Raw genomic sequence first — 23,622 nt, 5'->3', positions numbered from 1 at the left:
ATCGTAATTGCTAAGTGAAATGGTTGGATCGTGCTTAACGTCCAGAGCGGTTTCCAAAGGATCATGTTTTTCATATTTTTCTCCATCGAGGCGAAACCATCACTACGGATCATTAGAGCGCACCGTAAACTTGTCTACACAGACCCAAGTGTTGTCAACAGAAATGATGTCCTTATATTGAATGGTAATGCATGCTCACATGTTCCTCAAGAGACGGTACATACTCTGTGAGTTGCAGTATGATGACTCCTTCTCACCCATCTTTCGTCTTTCCCATCGACCACATCGATTACTACCTCTTTCATCATCTAGATCATTTCTTGGCACGGAAGAGCTTCCCTAATGAAAGGGTGGAGGAACGTGCGGTTCATGACTCCTTGGAATTTGAGACTCCAAATTACTTCCGTCTTGCATTCAGTCATTATTTTGACTAACCAGCTTTTGTAGTTCTAATTTTTTGGTCTTGGGAAGTGATACCCGTCATTGACATTTCAATCGCACTAACCTCATATATCCCATCAAACACCCGATATTATCCCTAACATAGAAGAATGCATATATTCCCAAGATATGTGAAAGGGGCCTAAAGATAGCAGATTACGAAATTTTGTACTTGATGTGTTACTAAGGAATGAATTCACAGCTGTGAAGTTTTTGAAAAGTGTTGGTATATGACTAAAATCTTCTTGAGGGACCCATATTTCTTTATCTCATAATTTAAAGTGAACCAGATAAATTGTTCATTTAATCAATCAAAGTATCTGCGAAAGTAACAGTTCTTATCACCGAAGGTAGTTAGCTAAAAGTGTGTCCAGCTATGGTTTGACTCAAACATCAAAGATACACAAAGTACCTTCTGATATCAGTATAAACTTCTACTCAACGAAGCATAGAAACACTGCATTCCTTTTAAAGCGATCAATAAATGTTACTCTTATTGGTGTAAATCTGAGCAGTCTTCATTTTGATTATATGAAAAGTGATCAGTAAAATACTTATTGTAGTCATGTCTTATAGCAAGTATTATCCAGATATATAAAGAAAAAAAAACAGAAGCGATGCAGTATTTACAATAATTTTGTTTCAGAAGATTGTGTAGATATATAGAAGTAAAAAAAAATCTAATGTGTTGTTCTATTCTATGATTCAGAACAGATTGATTTTAATTTTGGAAATCTATAATAAAGGAATACAGTTGAAGTGTAAAGTAATAGCAATACATAATATTTGTAAATAGACTCATTCTAACAAATACGCATAATTCCTTGAATGAACAACAACCAAAGTTAATTAAGATTTGCCACAATAATATGACACTACAACTTAAACATAAGTGGTCGACTAGATTTCCACGTTAAATTGGGTGACGAATACGTTCAGCACAGCGAATCGAATCATTATGCGGGAAACGCAACTGAAATACAAAGTTAAAAGCAACTGCTCAGTCAAAGAGAATAAGCACTTGCGTCAAAATCCAATTTCGGAAAGTATGTATTGGTACTAATTTTACAATTCTGTCCTTTTTCGGGGCCAGAAACTTTAATTCCGATTTTATACACAGATCGACCGCCACGGATCTGTTAGTGTCCTTTTAAGTCCACTTGTATGGACGTTGTTGGAGGTAGCGGTTGTTCAATTGGCTACAAAACTCACAGCAAAAACCACATTGGCGAAGATCAGTGGCTGCAAGGAAACCCTCAGTGACAGGCACAGCTAAGCATTAAAGTGAGCTGCAACTCAGAATCATCATACGATTGCGGTGCAAGGGTCGGAGAAACTCAAGTAACATCTACTACAGCTGCTTTTGACAATCATAATTTGCCACGAGTTGCACAACATGGATATATGGGGTCGGGTTGCACGGACGAAACCACTGATATAGGACTATAACTTTATCATAACGCTAATGTTGTCGCAAAAATGCCACATAGACCACTGATGACAGTTCGAATCACGTAGTGTTTGTGTGTGGCGGACGCCTGAAACAGCGTATGTTGCGTAGGGTATCCATCCGACCGTGAAACGTGAAGACTGTGTGATGTCGTGGTCTTCAATATCCTGTTTCCCAGTAAGTCCTCCGCTAATACTTACTGATTGTTTAACTAACGAAATTATATCGTTATTTTAGTGTATCATATGTGTTCTATGGTCCAGACGTTGTTTGCTGGCAATATGCCACATTCCAGGATAATAATACTCCCGTTCACACAGCTTGAGTTGTCAGCGCAGTTTCAGAAACATCTTGATGAAATTGAATATCTTTTTGGTCTCGCCCAATCTTCGAACCTGAGTATAAGTAACATGTGTAGTCCGTTTTGGGCACACGAATCTGGTGCAAATTTCCATCTCTCTCACGAAACAGAGTAATGACTTCACTCAAAATTGTTTAGTATCCCACTTCCTACTATTCAAAACCTCTATTTCTCTATTCCATATCGCATCAGAGCTGTTCTGAAGGGAAAAGATGGTCCACTGCTACATTAATCTAGTAAATTGCTTATTTCTTCAAGTATTGCCATTTTGTTGATAAATAGTTGTAAATTTGAAGCGCATTCATAAGAAATAGTCTTAAATGAATAATTTCTACTTTCTACTGACAATGATGTTACCCAAATCATTGATTATCAATCTTTTTTTTTTTTTTTTTTGCCATTGCTATTAGTGGAACTGTTGAAAGGTTTAGTGCTTAGATTTTTACGTTCTGCAACTTAATTGACTACAAAACGGAAACGTAATTCATAAATAACTGTCTTTATTTGAAGTATGTAATTACAAAGAATATAATTATACATTAACGATCGGCAATATTGCACAGATGTTATTTTTACATTGGGCATTTCCTTCGATATAATAAAAGTTGCTGCTTCTTTTTTGAATCAAATTGACAGTATTTCTTTCTTGTTAGCTATTCGTCAAAAAGATTCCTTCCTGTCTTTGCTCGTATCCAGTTTATATATGAGGCTACACGAGTGAAGACAGCTGGAGAATTTCTTTGACCGCATGGTATTTTTCCAAATGAAACGATACCAGATAAGCGGGAACCACACGCTAATGGGCCACCAGAATCGCCCTGTAAAACAATACCACAAATAATATAAATATATTTGACCATATGTTTATACACTTCGATTTACTTAAAAATCATTTTTTTCAAATACTAGTAAATATTCAAATAAGTGTCGAGGTTAGAAAATTGTTAATGCCTATTAGAATTTAATACTGTTACGAACCAGACAGGTTTAGCAGAAACTTGAGAGAAGCAACCAAAGGTAAGTCATCGAGACCTTTTGATGCTTTAAGACAAGGCTCTTGCACACACTAAGACGAGTACAAACGAATTTATGAAGTCGTGTGTGTAGTTGGTTACTCGCCATGCTTATAACTTAGACATGGAGCTATTTGACTTTATTTCATTCCAGCAAGGGAAATGGTATCTTGGCGAAATTTTGACAGCACACAAGAGATAATTGAGATGTAATTTCAAAAAATGCAAACGCACACGAGATTGGTATGGGTAATTTCAAGCATTGTTTAAAAAGAAGTGAAGTTGTTTATACTTAAAAGAATATATGGTACTTATTTCGACAACAAATGTTCTCATATTTGGAAGTTATGCACACTTGTACGGGCAACGAAAGAGATGGACTAGGTTTAGCTCTTAGACATCTCGATATGTAATTCAAGGAAAACCTACAGAAAATGTTTGTATAGAAAATGTTTGTAATAATTAGATTTAGTATATGTAATTCAAGGAAAACCTACAGAAAATGTATAGTCAAATATTCTAACTGTATTTTGACATATTAATTCAGATGTAGCGAACTTTCTCACTTGAAAAGTAAATCGGTTTCTGCCTACTTTCTTCTATGAGCAGTATTTTCTTTCAATTGCAACATCAACACATTAAAACTAAACGAATCTTCATGTTGCAAAATATTAAAAGAATATACAGTAATAAAAGTACATTTCTGAACATTCTGATTTAATAAGCACATTTTTGACTAGTTGTTCCTTTCTGCTGGATGTTATTTTAACTATTTTTATGGTAAACAAAACAACATTTTAAATATGGAATGTATGGTGGAACTGGAATTAATGAGGTGGAAGGAGAAAACAAGGAATATCACACGACAGTTGGACCTGAAGTATAAAATTTCAAGTACTGATATTTCGATATACATAAAAATTATAATATTTATAAAATTTAATTAATTTTTAAATTAATTAAATTAATAAAATTAAATTAATTATAATATTTATTTAATTTTAATTTTTAAACGATAATATTTATAAAATTATGACAAATCTCTTGTAAAGTGTAAGATGCGAGTCAAATAGAGTCTAGCGAGTGAAAATGGTTCTATACAGTTAAGCACTGCAGTGTTGTGAAGTAGAGGAAGAGATTTAAAGCAAACTAATGAGATTTTAAAAGCTCTAAAGAGACGAAAGTGAAACAACTTATGTAAATCAGAATTGGAGTAATACGTGGTCCGAATGCAGAGGACTGTCTTGAGGAAATGTGTTTAACATATTGTGACTAAGCAAATGCCAGTTTAAACAGTGCAGCGACGGGTGGAAACGTGTTTGGAAAGCAGAAATGCTGTTCAAGATGGTTCCTATTCAGGACGAATCTAAACTGACAACCACAAAATACAACTCATCTTCCCTGCTGGAGCTGAGTCACCGATGGGTTGCGCGTGAGATCTCGTGGAAGTAAGAAAATGTCTCAAATCGTGCTCCATATCATGCACAACAACTTTGAGTTTCACAAAATTGCAGCACTGGGAGCGCCTCATCAAATCACTGAGGCACAAAAGTGAAAAAAAACTATGCAATTGCACGGAATTTGTTGTACCGATGTTAGTGAGAAGATCGTGCAAAGTGCTGCTCTGATTTGATGTTTATCACGCATATGACATTCTCTACTCAACAGTCACACCCAGGAGAGAACTGACTCCATTGAAAGGGCAATGATGAAGATAATGAGGATGGCAAGGAAACTTAACCGTAACTTTAGATTAGTCAACCTTATATGTGCCTTGAAAATCTATTGCCAAGAAAGATACACATGGTGCGCGAATTATTTTATGTATTGTTCTAGAAAATATAATGTATTTAAGGTAAATTTATACACTATACTTTGTTATAAAAAAAATTAGGGGTTCCATAAAGGAGAGGGCACACAGAGCATTTGCCTGGTGGCCAGACTACCCATAATCATACGATCCGTGTAGTCTATTACTGTTGATTTATTTTCTTGTATTCAGGAGCAAAGATGACGAACTCAGGTGCAGTCAAAGATATTTGTCGAGAACGCTCATCATCTTACATGATAAAACAAGGTGTCATACTGCTAAAGCTGTACAAGGTCTACGTTCTAGGTGGTAGGTGATATCCAGAAATCACTTACATTCTCGAGACTTGGATAACGTGGGTAAGGTCTGTTCGAAAAGATGAAGGAACATCTTAATGGGGAATATTACTGAACAATAGAAATCATAATTGATGATGTGCGGTGGTCCATGTGGAGCTTAAATAAAGATGAACGTTCTAATGGTGACAGCTCTTCTCCATAGGTGATGCAAAAGGCCATAGGCATGGCGGATGATTTCATTTGAAATAATGTAGTTGGTATTTACTCTACAAATGAAGCTAGGTATAGAAAAATGGAATTGTTGCCACTATCTATGACCAGCACTTCTGTAATATACTTCTGTAAACTATACGTGGTTTTCTTGATTTGAAGGAAGACGTTATGAAAATTGGTAACTAGTTTCTGAAAGAAATCGCGCAAAAAATAAACTGATATAAACAAGGATAAAAAGTTGCACTTGAAGATGGTGAACTTAGATGGCACGTCAATTCTGGACGAGTATGTATGTAAGTAATGATACTTTAAAAGAATATGATACAATTTATTCATTAGTAGATACAAGCAATTACTTTCCTTTCAAGAGATAAACGTAGGAATGAAGAAACATATTTAAAAATGAGACGATTTTGGTAGTTTTATTATAAATATTATTGTAAAAATTGCTCCACTCTATTCCTTCAACTGCTCTGTAGATTACACATAATAATATCCCATGTTACGTTCTACTATATATACTGCTTTGTCATTTTTAAAGTGACAAATACTGATCAACAATTTTAATACGAACTTTTCACATTCACTAACGTTTTTATTACAATTATCATCCTGATGATACTTTTCTTTACATTAACAGTCTACCAATGCACTAAATCTTAATTTGATTCAACACTCTCCTGTATAGTGTCCAGTTACTTTATTTATGAACATATTACTTTTCCCCAGAGTAAATTATTTTAGAAAATCAGTATTATAATAATGCTCTGTTGAAAACGGAAGAGAATGCTTAGGATATGGTGATGAGGGTTTCATAAACATTTTATGTCAAATACGCTTAGCATTGTTTGTTTATAAAATTGTCCACGGTCTGAAACGACAGTGACTCTGTAAAGCAGAAGTAAACATTGTGAACTTTGCATAAAAATGCAATTAACGTGAAGTGTTTTAATTAATTTTTGTATCGGAAAATCGTAATTAGATCTCACAAGTAAATTTGTATGAGGAGAATTGAATGGATAGGCAACTTTTTCTGTAATTTGAATCAATGCCAGGCTATCTAAGAGCTATTGAGCCTTTGAAGGTCAAAATAAAACGTTTATTTATTGTGATTCGGAAATGCCATCATGAAAGCACATATACATCATTTTGTTTGACGACCTTTTGCCATTTTCTCGTACATATAGAACTTCTGTTATATCTGGTAAAAAAAAAAAGAAAAAAGAAAGAAAGAAAGAAAGAAAGAAAGAGAGAAAGACACGTGATTTTCAGAAGCCTCTTTTGAAACTAAATTAAGACCATTCAGAGAGTTCTGCAGAGATGAAACAAATTATAGTGTGGCAGTTTCAGGTTCAAACTGTACTATGGATGCATTAAAAACTCCATTCCCCACGCAAGTACTTTCTATTTTTGACGGGATGTCAAAAAGGTATGTGTTCGGCGTTGTCAGTGTGGTATTCGACAACCTTTTTGTCCCCCATTTCCATCCTTTCTTTTGAATTGCTAGGTCGACCGCGGTGGCTCAGTGGTAGAGTGTTCACCTCTGGTGCATAGTGGTCCCGGGTTCAAACCGTGCTCCCGGCAAGTGAACTCTGTGATGGACAAATTCTGTGTGCATGGGTTTCCTCGGAGTTCTACCGTTTCCTCCCACTTTCTTCATTCCACCATTTCATTCATTTCTCATCATCACCGTCTCCTTTAGCCTAGCCGGCATAACCGTGAGACGTAAAACTCAAAGATTTCATTTCATTTTTTTCGAATTGCTAGGAGCATTCTCGATAATTATCGACAGTATAGGTTTCAGGTCTATCGTTCTGTCCGGCGACAACAGCTCCCCATGCACTATGCTCTTCCAATCCCACCAAATGCACATTATAACTTTGCTGGGCGTCAGTGTGAACTTTGCCGCAGACTGTGTAGCTTCTCACGCCAAGCATGATATTTTACACACATTATTAAATGGCTCGAGTTAGTTGCGTTTATGTAGATATTCGAAGATGGAAATTCAATCGAGTAATTCTTTTTGAGTCAAATCATGTAGCACTCGAAGTCGACTTGTTTTTTACTTAGCTTTGTCTAGTTAGTTTAAACTGTCTGGCAGTAGATGCTTACGTGATTGGCGATGTAATGATTGCTTACATGCCATATTGCTAGATGTTTGCGAGTATATCATCCAATTTTTGCTGTTATTGATCGCTCACTGTGAGAAGCATCTTGAACATCAAAATTTCCAAAACGGAAGCAACTTTGCTATAGGTAGAGAGTTCTTTTTGAAAACACATCTTGCTCGTATACCTACAGTACAAACTTCTTCACGAGTTTACCCAGAATTTGTACCTTTTGTCAAAATAAAATTGTAAAATGTAAAGCAATTTTGAGGAAAATTTACACATTTTCAGGTCACAATACGAGTATTTTACGCCTGATTCTAAGAATTCAAACAGTTCAAGCAGATCTACTAGATTCAAGTCAGCATCAAAAACCGTTAGGGCTGACACGCTGGGACTCACTTACCCTGAAATTTGGGACACTAACGTCGTCTCGTGAGCAAAAGGCTCAACACTTTTTAGCCGGCATGATATTGACAAAACTATATTCCGTAATGTGGTTTGTCTCAGATATTTGTTTTTGTTATGCACTAAATATAATGAGGCATTACAAACTTAAGGTTGAAGTTCTTAATTTGTTAACTCTTCTATATTAAATACAAGTTTGTTGTATATTGATTAGAAAACTATTTACAACCTTTATCAAAATTGAATATTACCATTTAACCTTAGTGACCTTGCTCTTTCATTTGTCTTTCAAAATTAATGAGAGATTCGATACTTTCTCTAAATAAGCGCTTCCTCAGAATACTCAACTGAATTAGTGAGCATTATATGTTTAAGCAATTCCAATGAAAGTTTATGATGGTGTTAATTTGAAGAAACTCAAACTAATTTGTGCAAAATCAACTTATTACTTGAAGCAAAAGTGGTAACAAGTGTGTACTTATACGTTTTATATTTACGTATAAATTTCACACAATCAATAGTTATATTATTTAAATGTTAATAGCACGCAAAGTGTTTCACTTTTTATAAACAATCCTAACTGCTACTTTGCAATAATATTTCATACATCCATTTGGATTGAAAAGGACACTTTTGTTCCTGAATCACAAACACTATTATAGCATAACCACAAACACTAAAATAAACGGGTGATCATTTGTACATGCTATAGCAAAATATTCAATACTTACGCTACAAACACCACTTCCTCCTGCTAAAGGTCCAGCACAAACATGGTTCCCGTTGATTGCAACTGAGTTTTGCCACTTTGCTCTACAAGTAGTTAAATCAATAATTGGTACAGTTGCATACTGCAGTTTGTCAGGTAACTTTGGTTTTTGCGTCATACTTGTGTCACCCCATCCAGATACAACGCATTGCGTATCTGTCGAATACAAAATATATGTATTGAACGTATTTATGTGGTTGATGGAACATTGTGTTATTATTGGTTATTGATCGCATTGTTGCAAAACTACATACATTGTGCACGCTTTTCATCGAAGCTATGATTTACACTTTAACTAATTAACTGTATTTTAAAATTTTAATTAACTTTTACCTAATAGCCTAATTAGAAGAAGATAGTCCTCAAAAGAAGTTTAGAACACATTAAAGATGCGTTTGGTAAGTTTTAAATTTATAAATGTATTACTAGGTCTATCAAGAGTCAATGGTTCGTCTAGCAAAGTGTTAAATGAGAAACTACCTTCGTCTACTTCAGTGATTTTGCTAGGGAAGTAAAACTTAATCATTGCTGCCTAACAAGGTACATTCGCGAAGTGTCCCTTTGGGATTCGTGTAAAATTGATTCAAATGCAAACTTCTCTGCGGCACATATCTGTATTCCATTAATTTTAATCCATTAAATATGCGGCCCATACGGGTAATTTGCATATTTATGGCCCTTCATATATCCGGAATTCAATCATACAATACTATAACGCTCGGACACATAATTGCTTTTAGTTTCCTTTACATATAACTGGGCATGAATGTGGACATATGCAAAACAAATTAGATCAAGTACTGGTTCTCTGACGGGTGTTGTCCGCCATCTTGGATCCACCATATTGGATTCAACTTTCCGTTTTTCAAATAGGAATAGATGCATGTGATACATCAAATTCATATAACATTTTCTCGGAAATTCATTGGTGTAGTGAATTTTACCATAGCTTGTACCGTTGGTAATGTATGTTAAATGCCATTCACTTCACGAATATTGAATCAAATAGAAAATCGTGCAGGGCCCCGTGTATATGTAATCTTTTACGTAATTTATCGTTTACGAAATATTCTCTGAAGGTAGATACATACAGACACTCAGACGTCAATACAAAAATTGTAGGTCTTCACATAAATCTGGTCGCATCTGGATTTACATTAGGCATTTTGACTGTAATACAACACTCTCTTGTTATAATATAACATGGAAGTATTAACAATCACTCACTGAAATGCAGTGTTGGATAAGTTACTTGTAAAAATGTAACGCGTTACAAGTTACTTTACTTTCCCTTAAAATATAACGCAATACTAACGCGTTACCTTTAGGTCCGAAACTGTGAATATGTAAAAAAAAAAAAAAAAAAAAAAAAAAAAAAAAAAAAAAAAAAAAAACTTCAATGTTCCATATTATTATTATTATTATTATTATTATTATTATTATTATTATTATTATTATTATTATTATTGCACATTTTGAATTGCTTTATGTAGATGCAAGAACAAATTCTTACTTGACAGCTATATGAACATTTTCATATAATGTAACATTGACTAAAATGTCATACTGCGTTACTCGTAGGATGGGCAAGAGCGAGTTCGAGCAAATTTTCTTTGAAACTCGACTCGACTAGAAACAGATATCTTTGAGCTCAATCCGAGAACGGCTCAAAAAATTTCCTCCAAATCGACTCGAATTTGGGTCGAGTTTCAAGTCAGTCGAGTCAAATCCTGTGTGTAGTTTCGAGCACTCTTCAAGTATCCTACATAAACAACATCAGTGGCGTAACTAAGGACTTGGGGGCCACTCCGCAGACAACGTGGAATGGGGCCCCTTCTCTACGTCCTACATCACGATCTGGGACCCCGTGATGGCTTCGGGTCCCCCAGCAATGCGGGGTCTGCGGGGCCCTTATTTACGCCTCTGGACAACATAATTATTATCAGTGATACTACTACTACTACTACATTTATTATTATTATTATTATTATTATTATTAATAATAATAATAATAATAATAATAATAACCATACTGTGTATAAACATGAAAGGTAAGTGGTTTGTATCTGAGTACTAAGAAACTAGTTGATTGCCAACGTCGGTAGCCGCGAAGTCTAGGAGTCAAGGATATTGTTCATAAGCTTCTGAATTTGGGCTGAGGGTCTAGGTTAAGTATTCGGGCTTGAGCTAAACATTGTTAAAAGTTATAGGACGCTGGCGAAATATCTTCAACACTACTCGGCCAGGGTTTAGAATTGTCAACGACTCGAACAGCTCGTTCACAGCTCATTCATTATCGACCCGAATTGAGAAGTGAGCCGAGTCAACAGCTCACTGAACCGAGCCGGCTAGAGCCCTCGGCTCAGTTGAAACGAACCGAGCAGATGGCTCATCCCAACCAAGCCTGCTCGAGCCGATAGTTCACCCCAAGCGAGCCGGCTCGAGCAACTAAGCTCGTTATAAAAAATCTCTTGTGGTCTCGTTAGCCTATCGAGACGAGACGAAATGCAAGCAGTGTCCCCTGTCATGAGCTGAGCAACACTAAAAATATTCCATATTACTGCTTACATTTCTCATGGCTTTCGCTTTCCAGTGTAATCAAGCCATGATTCAAAACGAGCTGAACGAGCGAGCCATTTTATCAAACTCGACTCGACTCCAAACTCGACGTCAAAAACAGTGAATCGGCTCGGAACTCGACTTGAATTCGAGTCGAGTCGAGTTTTAGCTTGACTCGTGCCCATCCTTATGCGTTAGAAAAAATGGTTGCTTCTTCATATTATGCTAAACTAATTATTTGGTCTACGAATTAATTCGTGCGGTTGGTACGCACACATTGAAGCTGTAGTACAAACACAAAATACATAAATACCTTAAGAAAAATATTGTCCATCGCTAGCCACCACTTTCGCCCATCTGTCAGGCAATGTACGGATTCCGTGGCGAAAGAAGTCCTCATCCTTGGAAGCGATCCAGTCAGAGACCCATGTTTCGATATCTTCTGAAGAAGTAAACCGCTGTCCAATCAAATCGTTGTTCATGCAATCGAACAAGTAGTAGTCCGAAGGAGCAACGTCTGGTGAATACGGCGGGTGGGGTAAAACTTCTCATCCGACATTTTCTAAATAGGTTTTGACCGGTTTTGCGACATGTGGGCGAGCGTTATCATGTTGAACAATAAGTTTATCATGTCTGTTCTCCCATTCTGGTCGTGTTCTGGCCAGAGCTTGCTTCAAACGCATTAATTGTCGTCGATAACGTTCTCCATTCATAGTTTCACCCGGTTGCAGCAGCTCATAGTACACCACACCTTTCATATCCCACCATATGCACAGCATAACCTTTGCACAGTGAATATCTCGTTTTGGTTGTGATGGACCTGGTTCACCTGGTTTCACCCAGGCCTTTTTTCGTTTAGGGTTCTCGTAATGGATCCACTTCTCATCACCCGTAATAATTCGATGCAGAAACCCCTTTCTGCTCTGTCGTTGAAGCAGCAATTCGCAAATGGTTTTTCGTCTTTCAACGTCTCTGTCTTTCAATTCATGTGGAACCCAATGTGACATCTTTTGAATCATCCCCATGGCTTTCAAGCGTTTGGAGACTGTTGTTTGATCAACGCCTAATGCTGCTGCAAGTTGTTCCTGCGTTTGACACGAATCCTGCTCGAACAATGCTGTCAATTCTTCGTCTTGAAATTTTTTTGGCTGTCCAGCTCGCTCTTGGTCTGCCAAGCCGAAATCACCACTTCTAAACCGTGCAAACCACTTCTGACACGTTCGCTCAGCTAAAGCATGGTCACCATACACTTCCACCAAAATACGATGACTTTCAGTCGCACTTTTCTGCATGTTAAAGTAATGCAGCAGGACACCCCGCAAAAACACTTTATCAGGCACAAATTGCGCCATGTTCACTTAACTACAAACTGGTGTTGTTGACGCTTTAATCCACTGCCCTATACTACGAACGATACGCGATGACAGGGGTTTGCAACACATGTGTGGATACACGGAACTGTGGGACGCTCCGTTCGTTGCGCCATCTCTTGTCCACCCGCACGAATTAATTCCTAGACCAAATATATAATAACAATATTATGTAAAATTAAAAATACAGAATATAGAGAAGCATTACCCTACAACTAATAAAATGAGAACACATGAACTGCGGGTGAATCAAAACTTGCCAGTTACTCTCTACATGCTTTCTAAAGGTAGTTAGTTGTTCCAAATTCTAGAATCAACGGGACTCTAAGATATGCAAACTGATCTGAAAGAAATCCAATATTACATACCACAAACATTACATCAATAAAGTAGGCCTGCTCCTCAGAACACAGTTTATCCTTATTAACCCCTTAGTGTATAGTCCTATCGTTAATCAAGGCACCCTAGTTATGATAAATATTTCCCGTCGGGGCATTTCAGACACTTCACTTTTAAATTCTGTCCACCATCATCCTAAGCTTTTAACAAAAAGTATTCTTTCAAGCGTTCGAACGATAAAATATTTTCGTTCTCCATCTTTATAAAAACAACACCAAAGTAAAATGGACTACCGGTACCATTGTACTCCTAATTTACTCATTGAATGTATTGATTTGGAACTGTCAAAATCTATGACAAAATCTTTCACGTGCTTGCAATCAGTACACCTGATTTCCCTGAGGCAGTCCTCATTTTTCAAAAACAGCAAGTGGCACTATGATTTTATCTGTTTCTCTGTGTGTCGGTCGCTGATATACGTAGTTCATGCTCCATTGATCTATTCTGGGATATTCACTTACAGAAAAGAAACATTTGTTTCCAAAAAAAATATACGTAAATTGTAGTTACTCATCTGAAATGTAACGCGAGAAAAGTAACGCAAACCAGTTACGTTACTAAAAAATTTGTAACGCATTACCGTTACAGTTACTTTGGGGAAAATGTAACGTTACTAGGAAACGTTACTTAAAAAGTAACGGTTACTTGCGTTACGTTACTTCCCAAGAATGCTGAAATGTAATAAGATTATGACACCAATGTTATGAAGAGTTTATTTATACCTACAGTATTTTTCCAGTAAAAAAAAGTTTTGATTTGTCAATATTAAAAAACTTTAGCGTAACTGATATACTCTGCAATGTCTATTGCAAAGTGCCTGGAGAGATTTAACATGCAATACCTTCCAAACGGTACAAGCTGGTAAAATTCACTACATCAGTGAATTTCCGAGAAAATTATACATGATTTTGATGTAACACTTGCATCTATTTCCATTTGAAAAACTGAAAGTTGAATCCAATATGGCGGATCTAAGATAATAGCTGTGATGAGTAATATGTGTCAGAGAAGCAGTAATTGATCCAATTTGTTTTGCATATGCCCCAATTAATGTCCAGTTACATCTAAAGAAACCGAAAGCAATTTGTGTCCTAGCGTTGTAGTAGTGTATGATTGAATTCCGGATATATGAAGGTCCATAAATATGCAAATTACCCGTATGGGCCGCTAAAATTACTACAATACACATTGTGCTGCGGAGGAGTTTGCATTTGAATAAATTTTACACGAATCCAAAGTGGACGCTTCGCGAATGTATCTTGTAAGACACAAACTAAAATGACAAAACAAACATTAATATTTTGATGCAAATGTCATACGCTTCCTATCATATGCCAGAATAGTAATGCAAACTAAAAGGACCAGATTAACACCAGCAAAATGTATAACCAATACAACGTAACCAAAGGAAAACCTTCCATTTTCACGTAATTGAGTTTGCTGACGAAATTGTCGCAAATTGTGGAAGCTGGAAACTACATAAAGATCGCGTGAGGTATGCATAAGCCCACGATCTGCTATGTAAGTACCAAATAGGGATGGCCACATTTTTAGCAGAATGTTTCGAAAATGAATAGTAAATAACGAAAAACGAAAAACAATTCAATAAATATAAAACGAAAAATCTTCCGTAAAGCAAATAACGAAAAATCGCAACACGGATTTTTTTCACAAAACAAAAATGAATTTATTCAGTTTTCTAAGTATTCGCAGTGACGACACTAGAGGAGTAATAGAGTAGACACTCTTCAATGGCAGCGTCCACCTCCCCGACTGCCCTTTCCCTATTTAAATCGGGAACATGCCTTCTTGTTGTAGGAATACTAGCAATTTTCTTTTAGATTTTTGCTTTTTTCGTAATGGTTTGCGCATCCAATTTAAATTTGCATCGCAATTTATAATTTATAATTCTCATTTTTGGAAGAAAACGAAATTATTATCTGTGTATTTTACTGTTTTACATGGACATGAAATTCCAGATATATATATAAAATGATAGGTGGTTTAGAATATGCTCATACAGAGTGTGTTGTAGTAGTTGAATCCGTAATATCTTCAAAAAAAGAAGAGTTGGTATTACGTAGCCCCTAAGCGGTTCTTCATTTTTATGGTAAAAGCTCAACGTAATTCGCACAGATCTGAATTTCCTAACTCATATTGTGCTATCAGATCAAGTTCATTCTTCCAATTTTTTAAAGTTGTAAACCGAATACTACTTTTATTTCACAATTTTAATGAAAAACAAGATGAAGTAACAAAAAATACTCCTAGGTCACACTTTGAAATAAGTATGTAGATGTATCATTTATGAACTACTTACCAGAGCTTCAAACAATAGAAGACAGAAAAGGAAGATATTGCTGAAGTTACCTATTTTCGCTAGATATTTAATTTCCAAAATGTAAGCTGAGGTTTTGCATTCCGGAAGACCATTGAGGAGCTTTATTTTCATTATGTTAGAAAATCTTCATGTGCATTTGTTATTTGTCGTCAATTTTACAACCAGTCTCAAATAATATAGTCTTTAATCTACAGTGCATTGGTTTGTGTTAATGAGAACAAAAGAGGATTTTAAAGGAAAACATTGAGATTTGGAGGGGAGAATTATAACTATAAGTGATATATATTTGGTCTAGGAATTAATTCGTGCGTGTGGACAAGAGATGGCGCAACGAACGCAGCGTCCCACAGTTCCGTGTATCCACACATGTGTTGCAAACCCCTGTCATCGCGTATCGTTCGTAGTATAGGGCAGTGGATTAAAGCGTCAACAACACCAGTTTGTAGTTAAGTGAACATGGCGCAATTTGTGCCTGATAAAGTGTTTTTGCGGGGTGTCCTGCTGCATTACTTTAACATGCAGAAAAGTGCGACTGAAAGTCATCGTATTTTGGTGGAAGTGTATGGTGACCATGCTCTAGCTGAGCGAACGTGTCAGAAGTGGTTTGCACGGTTTAGAAGTGGTGATTTCGGCTTGGCAGACCAAGAGTGAGCTGGACAGCCAAAAAAATTTCAAGACGAAGAATTGACAGCATTGCTCGAGCAGGATTCGTGTCAAACGCAGGAACAACTTGCAGCAGCATTAGGCGTTGATAAAACAACAGTCTCCAAACGCTTGAAAGCCATGGGAATGATTCAAAAGATGTCACATTGGGTTCCACATGAATTGAAAGACAGAGACGTTGAAAGACGAAAAACCATTTGCGAATTGCTGCTTCAACGACAGAGCAGAAAGGGGTTTCTGCATCGAATTATTACGGGTGATGAGAAGTGGATCCATTACGAGAACCCTAAACGAAAAAAGGCTTGGGTGAAACCAGGTGAACCAGGTCCATCACAACCAAAACGAGATATTCACTGTGCAAAGGTTATGCTGTGCATATGGTGGGATATGAAAGGTGTGGTGTACTATGAGCTGCTGCAACCGGGTGAAACTATGAATGGAGAACGTTATCGACGACAATTAATGCGTTTGAAGCAAGCTCTGGCCAGAACACGACCAGAATGGGAGAACAGACATGATAAACTTATTGTTCAACATGATAACGCTCGCCCACATGTCGCAAAACCGGTCAAAACCTATTTAGAAAATGTCGGATGGGAAGTTTTACCCCACCCGCCGTATTCACCAGACGTTGCTCCTTCGGACTACTACTTGTTCGATTGCATGAACAACGATTTGATTGGACAGCGGTTTACTTCTTCAGAAGATATCGAAACATGGGTCTCTGACTGGATCGCTTCCAAGGATGAGGACTTCTTTCGCCACGGAATCCGTACATTGCCTGACAGATGGGCGAAAGTGGTGGCTAGCGATGGACAATATTTTTCTTAAGGTATTTATGTATTTTGTGTTTGTACTACAGCTTCAATGTGTGCGTACCAACCGCACGAATTAATTCCTAGACCAAATATATAAACTTTTTCTCATGGAGAAAAGGTCATAGTCTGCTGTCCTTGTCGTAAAAGTACCTCAATTCGTTAGTAAATTATGATCATAAGTTCATCCCAATTCTGTGATTTTGTGTAGCAAACTACAATATTGCTTTTAGAAAAACGCTGATACATAGCCTAGAGAAAGAGATAACATAAAGCCAAGAAACACTATTTCTAATTAGCACTGCTATTTTGTTTAACCCTTTATTATATATATATATATATATATATATATATATATATATATATATATATATATATATATATATATATATATATATATATATATATATATGTATGTATATTAGAAGTAACAGCTTATGTTTCTATTATAAAATAAGATTGCATTAACTGTAAAATCGAAGCAAAAATCTAAAACTCTCATATGCAGATAAGTGAAATTTTTGTAAAGTTAACCCCATACAACATTCAGGTAAAAGAAACAAAAAAAAAAAATCATTCAAGTACAATATGTTACCGATTTTTTTTTTACCTTGATAACTCATCCGTACATGAAGAGTTAATAATTATTTCATTTTTGTATTTGCAATATAATACTATTCTTATATAATATGCTTGAACCAAACAGTGAAACACAAAAATCAGATACATTTATATTTTGATGTCTGAAAGATAAGCTATTAAAATTGTAAGTTCTGTTAATCATTCGCTAAAAGAGAAATTCTTTAACGATTACCTTTTCGAAAGATATAATAAAAATATCGTTAATAACTAAGAAATAAAAAATGCTTAATGAAGGTACCTGATATCTCCACTTGCCTACTTACGTTACGAACTATGGGGCGCTACTTAAGGGTTAAAACATTACAGATCCAAACAACTGTATCGTTTCCTAAAATCGCTATATGTAGATGTTTATCAATTTAATGAAAACACTTGGAATAGGAAATAGTCACATATCTAGGTCAAACGGCGACTGTAGCGCCAGGATATTTGTAGTATTATGTTGGAGCAAACTTCGTACTAGACTAGGAGTACTAGAATGTCAGTGTACAGTGAACTGAGCAAAAGATGATCCTGTAGAACTGGCGATCTCTTTGATTTCTGAAGAGGGCCAATCATTGGCGCTGTATTATGTGATGTAAGCATGACGAAAATGGCAACTGTGATAGATTTGTCGAGAGGGACAATGTCCAAGGTGATGACATTCTACATAACTAACGGAAAACCACATCAGTGAACAGTTACAATAGTCGTAATATAACTCTCAATACAAGTCCATTCAAGTATTAGAGCGGGTTCACTCAGAATTGTCATATGTCTGATGTTCAGATGATGGAGGAACTGAAGAAGGATCTTCGACAGTTTGTATCGGCAATCACAGTACACCGCTAGTTGTAAGGCATGGACATTCAGGCTCGGGTTGCAAGGGGAGACCACTGATAAAGGACCATCACATTGAGCACGATTCAAATTGTGCTGCTAACATCGTTGCACTGCTGATGACTAGAAATGTGTGATGGGTCAAATGAGCTATCCTTAATTTTATCTCCAATCATAAGTCGTATGTATGCGGGCGGACACCTAAAGAATCGCATACAGCAGTGTTTTCGCTCAATCTTGAAACATGGCAACGGCTCTGTGATGTTGCGGGATGCAATATCCTGGATTTCAATAGATCTTGAGCTGACATGCGAGTACGTACGTGCCCGTGATTTTATTACCATTTTAAGGGGCCATCTACATCTTATGGCTCAGGTAATGTTTCTGGACAATGACTCCATGTTCCAAGATGATAATGCACTATTCATTCAGCTTGAGCTGTTGTAGTGGATTTGAGGATCATCGGGAAGAAGTTGAATACCTTCCCTCCCTCAAACCGCCCAGAGCGAAATAGAATTGAATATTTGTGGTCCGTTTTGGAGAAACGAATCCGGCGCTGATTTCCACCTTCATTCTCTCATATGAAACTAACTGTGAACTGTACGTGGAATGGTGTAATATTCCATTTACTACAATACACAACATTTATGATTCCATTCTACTTTAGAGGTGCTCTGAGGACAGAAGTTGGTTCAACGCCATATTAATATGGCAAATCTATTAAATTGGTAAGTATCTACAAAAAATGGACAACATTATTACAAAATCGCCCAGATAACTGCAATAGTTTACCAGTAACAGGGTCTTTTAGTTTAACGTTCCATTTTTATGCTCTGATATTAATCGAGGTGTTGATGATATGAAGAAATTGGTAGAATGAAGAAAGTAGGACCAAACAGGAGAGCACAGAGAAAAACCATATTCTCGGTGTTTGTCCACGATAAAGCTCAGTTGGCGCGACCTGAGATTAAACCAGGGCTCTCACACAGCAGAGGTGTGTGCTCTAGCATTGAGCCACCGCGGCTTCACCAACGACAGTTGTTTGCAGTACAGTCAAAATTTCAGTTTTTACTTCTATGGGATATGGCATTATTTATAAACAATATGAAAACTGATGGAACTGTATAGCTTGCTGATATGATCGAATGGTCTAATGCTAGCAATCGCAAGCTTTGTCGCGGATTCGAGTCGCGTTCAGAGTGTCGATATCATGTATTGTCGTATCAGCATTCATTTCGTTATCTTCATTTACTTCTCGTCATCTTCTTCAGAATTTTTTTAGAATTATAAAACATAAAGCTCAATATAACACAGTTTTCTTTACTGGAAGATTTCGGAAGGCATTAGGTGCCGGATTCGATTTCCGATAGGACAGGATTAAAATTTGAATGACTTAGACTGGTTCAGATTCTACTTTAAAATGACGATCTCCGTCTTACATAGCCTCGGCAGTTGAAAGAACGCAGAACGTCAACAAACGACAACTAAAAGATTATAGAAAGTGCTTAAGTCCGTTTTCACGAAACATGCTTAAGTTCGTGTTCAAGTTGAATCTGGAAGCATCTTCTCTTCTACCTATGTATACATAGAAGACTTGTTTTGTTGTTTATAAACGTTCTTTGCTGTAATGAGCATCCAAATGTGTACCATCTCTAAGCTAGAATATAATACCGGACTTTAGAATCAGTAATAATAAGAAAACGTAAGTTTAATAATATTTTATATATTAAAGCATAAGTGTCACTTACTTGCCCTAGGTCCTGACTGGTCAAGTTGTATAGAACGCACGTAGCTGTTATATTGTAGAGGTTGCGAAAATCCAAGGAGTGCTATGTCGTTTTGTAGATTGTGACTGTGAGAGAATACAAATTTGTTTTATATTTCTAAAACATGCATATATTTTTTCTATACTGAACACAGTATCATGTAATTGTTTGAATTTTAACTTCTATTTACAGGTATAAACTATACTAGGAATGCAATGGATATACCCGATTGCAATGAAATGAGCTGAGCGAGCTTAAACTACGTAATCAGGAAGCGTTTTTCGGTGATTATTCCTCGATGGTACATCGGATTTTTGATTTCGAGCTATGTTGTCACTCAGCACGACATACTCTATCAGCGTGCTAAGTTTGGTTGAGATCGGCCAAACGGTCTAGGAGGAAGCGTTTTTCGGTGATTATTCCTAGATGGTACATCGGATTTTTGATTTCGACCTATGTTGTCACTCAGCACGACATACTCTATCAGCGTGCTAAGTTTGGTTGAGATCGGCCAAACGGTCTAGGAGGAAGCGTTTTTCGGTGATTATTCCTAGATGGTACATTGGATTTTTGATTTCGACCTATGTTGTCACTCAGCACGACATACTCTATCAGCGTGCTAAGTTTGGTTGAGATCGGCCAAACGGTCTAGGAGGAAGCGTTTTTCGGTGATTATTCCTAGATGGTACATCGGATTTTTGATTTCGACCTATGTTGTCACTCAGCACGACATACTCTATCAGCGTGCTAAGTTTGGTTGAGATCGGCCAAACGGTCTAGGAGGAAGCGTTTTTCGGTGATTATTCCTAGATGGTACATCGGATTTTTGATTTCGACCTATGTTGTCACTCAGCACGACATACTCTATCAGCGTGCTAAGTTTGGTTGAGATCGGCCAAACGGTCTAGGAGGAAGCGTTTTTCGGTGATTATTCCTAGATGGTACATCGGATTTTTGATTTCGACCTATGTTGTCACTCAGCACGACATACTCTATCAGCGTGCTAAGTTTGGTTGAGATCTGCCAAACGGTCTAGGAGGAAGCGTTTTTCGGTGATTATTCCTAGATGGTACATCGGATTTTTGATTTCGACCTATGTTGTCACTCAGCACGACATACTCTATCAGCGTGCTAAGTTTGGTTGAGATCTGCCAAACGGTCTAGGAGGAAGCGTTTTTCGGTGATTATTCCTCGATGGTACATCGGATTTTTGATTTCGACCTTGTTGTCACTCAGCACGACATACTCTATCAGCGTGCTAAGTTTGGTTGAGATCGGCCAAACGGTCTAGGAGGAAGCGTTTTTCGGTGATTATTCCTCGATGGTACATCGGATTTTTGATTTCGACCTATGTTGTCACTCAGCACGACATACTCTATCAGCGTGCTAAGTTTGGTTGAGATCGGCCAAACGGTCTAGGAGGAAGCGTTTTTCGGTGATTATTCCTCGATGGTACATCGGATTTTTGATTTCGACCTATGTTGTCACTCAGCACGACATACTCTATCAGCGTGCTAAGTTTGGTTGAGATCTGCCAAACGGTCTAGGAGGAAGCGTTTTTCGGTAATTATTCCTCGATGGTACATCGGATTTTTGATTTCGACCTTGTTGTCACTCAGCACGACATACTCTATCAGCGTGCTAAGTTTGGTTGAGATCGGCCAAACGGTCTAGGAGGAGTTCGCGGACAACCAAACGGCTAACCCGAGTATAAGAGCTTCGCTTCGCTCAGCTCAATAATCACAAGTAATCACAAAGTGAATGATATTAATACAACACACTAGCGTGGAACATAATTAGTACAAATGTACAATTACTTCTATTTTAAGTAACTCCATCTCGAACATTTTGAGTATGTAATATATATACGAGGGTAAGTCAAAACTTATCCGCAATGTACGAGTATAACTTTAGTTATAACTTTTCTTACAATGTTCATACTGACTTCTGTCCTCGTTTATTGTTATGCTGTTGTGGTCATGTTATGAAAGTTTGATCCTAAATTCTTAAATTTTTCTTCCTTTTATTGCAGATAGACCATGGCTGCTCCATTAGAAGTTTGCACCAAAGAGGAACAACGAGCAATGATACGAATTTTGCGGTCGGAAGGTGTATCAGGGGCCGCAATTCATCAAAGACTTTTGGCAGAATACAGGAACAGTGTCTTGTTGCAACGTGGTGTCTACGAATGGATTGAAAAATTCAAAAATATCTGCACAAGTGTTAAGCCAGGTTGTCATTTTACAAGAATCTTGTAGCTGTCATTAAAAAATCTTGCAACCCGATCTTTCTATTTACTACAACTTTCTGAAAGCAAGAAAGATATCTCCACCCATGCAGAACTGCACTCTAGTGGACAAATAGTGAACCTCCTCATTAGAAAGTGTATTTTGGCGTGCTTCCCCTTCTCTTTCAAAAGAATCCGCTGTTTCGGAACCGGCAAAACTTTTTTCTTTATGTCAGCGGGAGGTCGATAGCAGGTAGCAAGCCATATGTCTTAGAAAGTTGCACATGGTTTGACTCCTTGCAAGATGAAAAAGAATGTTATATGTCCCTTTCAAAACTATATTTACGTGGAGAAATATAGTAGGTTGCAAGATTTCTTAATGACAGCTACAAGATTCTTGTAAAATGACAACCTCGCTTTACGCACGGGAACCGTAGATGGTCGTCCGGCTCCTTCCTTGTGCGTAACACTTGTGCGACCATTTTAGAATTCTTCATAGATTTCGTGAATGACTTGCGGTTCCTGACACTACTACACATTCAGACACCAAAAACATTGTTCCTCTTTAATGCAAACGGCCATCTATCTGCAACAAGAGGAAGACAAATGGAAGAATTAGCATCAAACTTACATAGCATCACCATAACGGCATAACAATAAAATAAACGACGACAGAGGTCATTATGAAGAATATAAGAAGAGTTATATCAAAATTGTGGATAATTTTTTACTTCGGAGGATTTCAATAATTGCGGAGGATTGCGGAGGATTTCAATAAGCATGAGATTGAAGTACAACTGCGAAAATACTGCTAACCCTTATCGTGCACAATGGAAAATTGGAGATCGTTTGCTATTTGATACATTAGAATTACAGTATTTAATTGATCTGTACACGTTACTATAAACGTTACTAGTACATATTTTTACAAAAAAAAAAAATCTATGCACTACTATTACCTGTTGAAGCGCTCGTGAACAATAATTTTCGTTGCAGATCTCTGTTGCTCTGTGCCATCTGATCCTCTAAGACTGTATTCTCCAGCAACGATCTGAATCAAAATACAATACTTTAAAATCACTTTCAATCATAACTAAATAATGTTTTGTCAGATATAGATGTTGTTACACCGTAACACATTAAATGGAG

General features: G+C 36.9%; 1 protein-coding gene across 2 annotated transcripts in view; it reads right to left on the bottom strand.

Annotated features, from left to right (window-relative positions):
* Positions 1 to 2,732: 2,732 nt before the first annotated feature.
* Positions 2,733 to 23,622, bottom strand: part of LOC145662804 (trypsin-like) — an 83,571-nt gene continuing 62,681 nt past the window's right edge. For both annotated transcript variants that reach the window (XM_081728694.1, XM_081728693.1), the window contains exons 5-8: positions 23,433 to 23,524; positions 20,229 to 20,332; positions 8,835 to 9,028; positions 2,733 to 3,070 (exon numbers count right to left, since the gene is read on the bottom strand). In XM_081728694.1, coding sequence (XP_081584820.1) covers positions 2,906 to 3,070; positions 8,835 to 9,028; positions 20,229 to 20,332; positions 23,433 to 23,524 — 555 coding nt within the window. In that variant the 3' untranslated portion in view covers positions 2,733 to 2,905. The remainder of the gene's footprint in view (positions 3,071 to 8,834; positions 9,029 to 20,228; positions 20,333 to 23,432; positions 23,525 to 23,622) is intronic.

Source organism: Thermobia domestica, chromosome 10 (genome assembly GCF_964235325.1).
Source record: "Thermobia domestica chromosome 10, izTheDome1.hap1.1, whole genome shotgun sequence".
NCBI classification, from domain to species: Eukaryota; Metazoa; Arthropoda; class Insecta; order Zygentoma; family Lepismatidae; genus Thermobia; species Thermobia domestica.
Note: the sequence above shows the minus strand (reverse complement) of the source record. Positions and strands in the feature narration are given on the sequence as shown.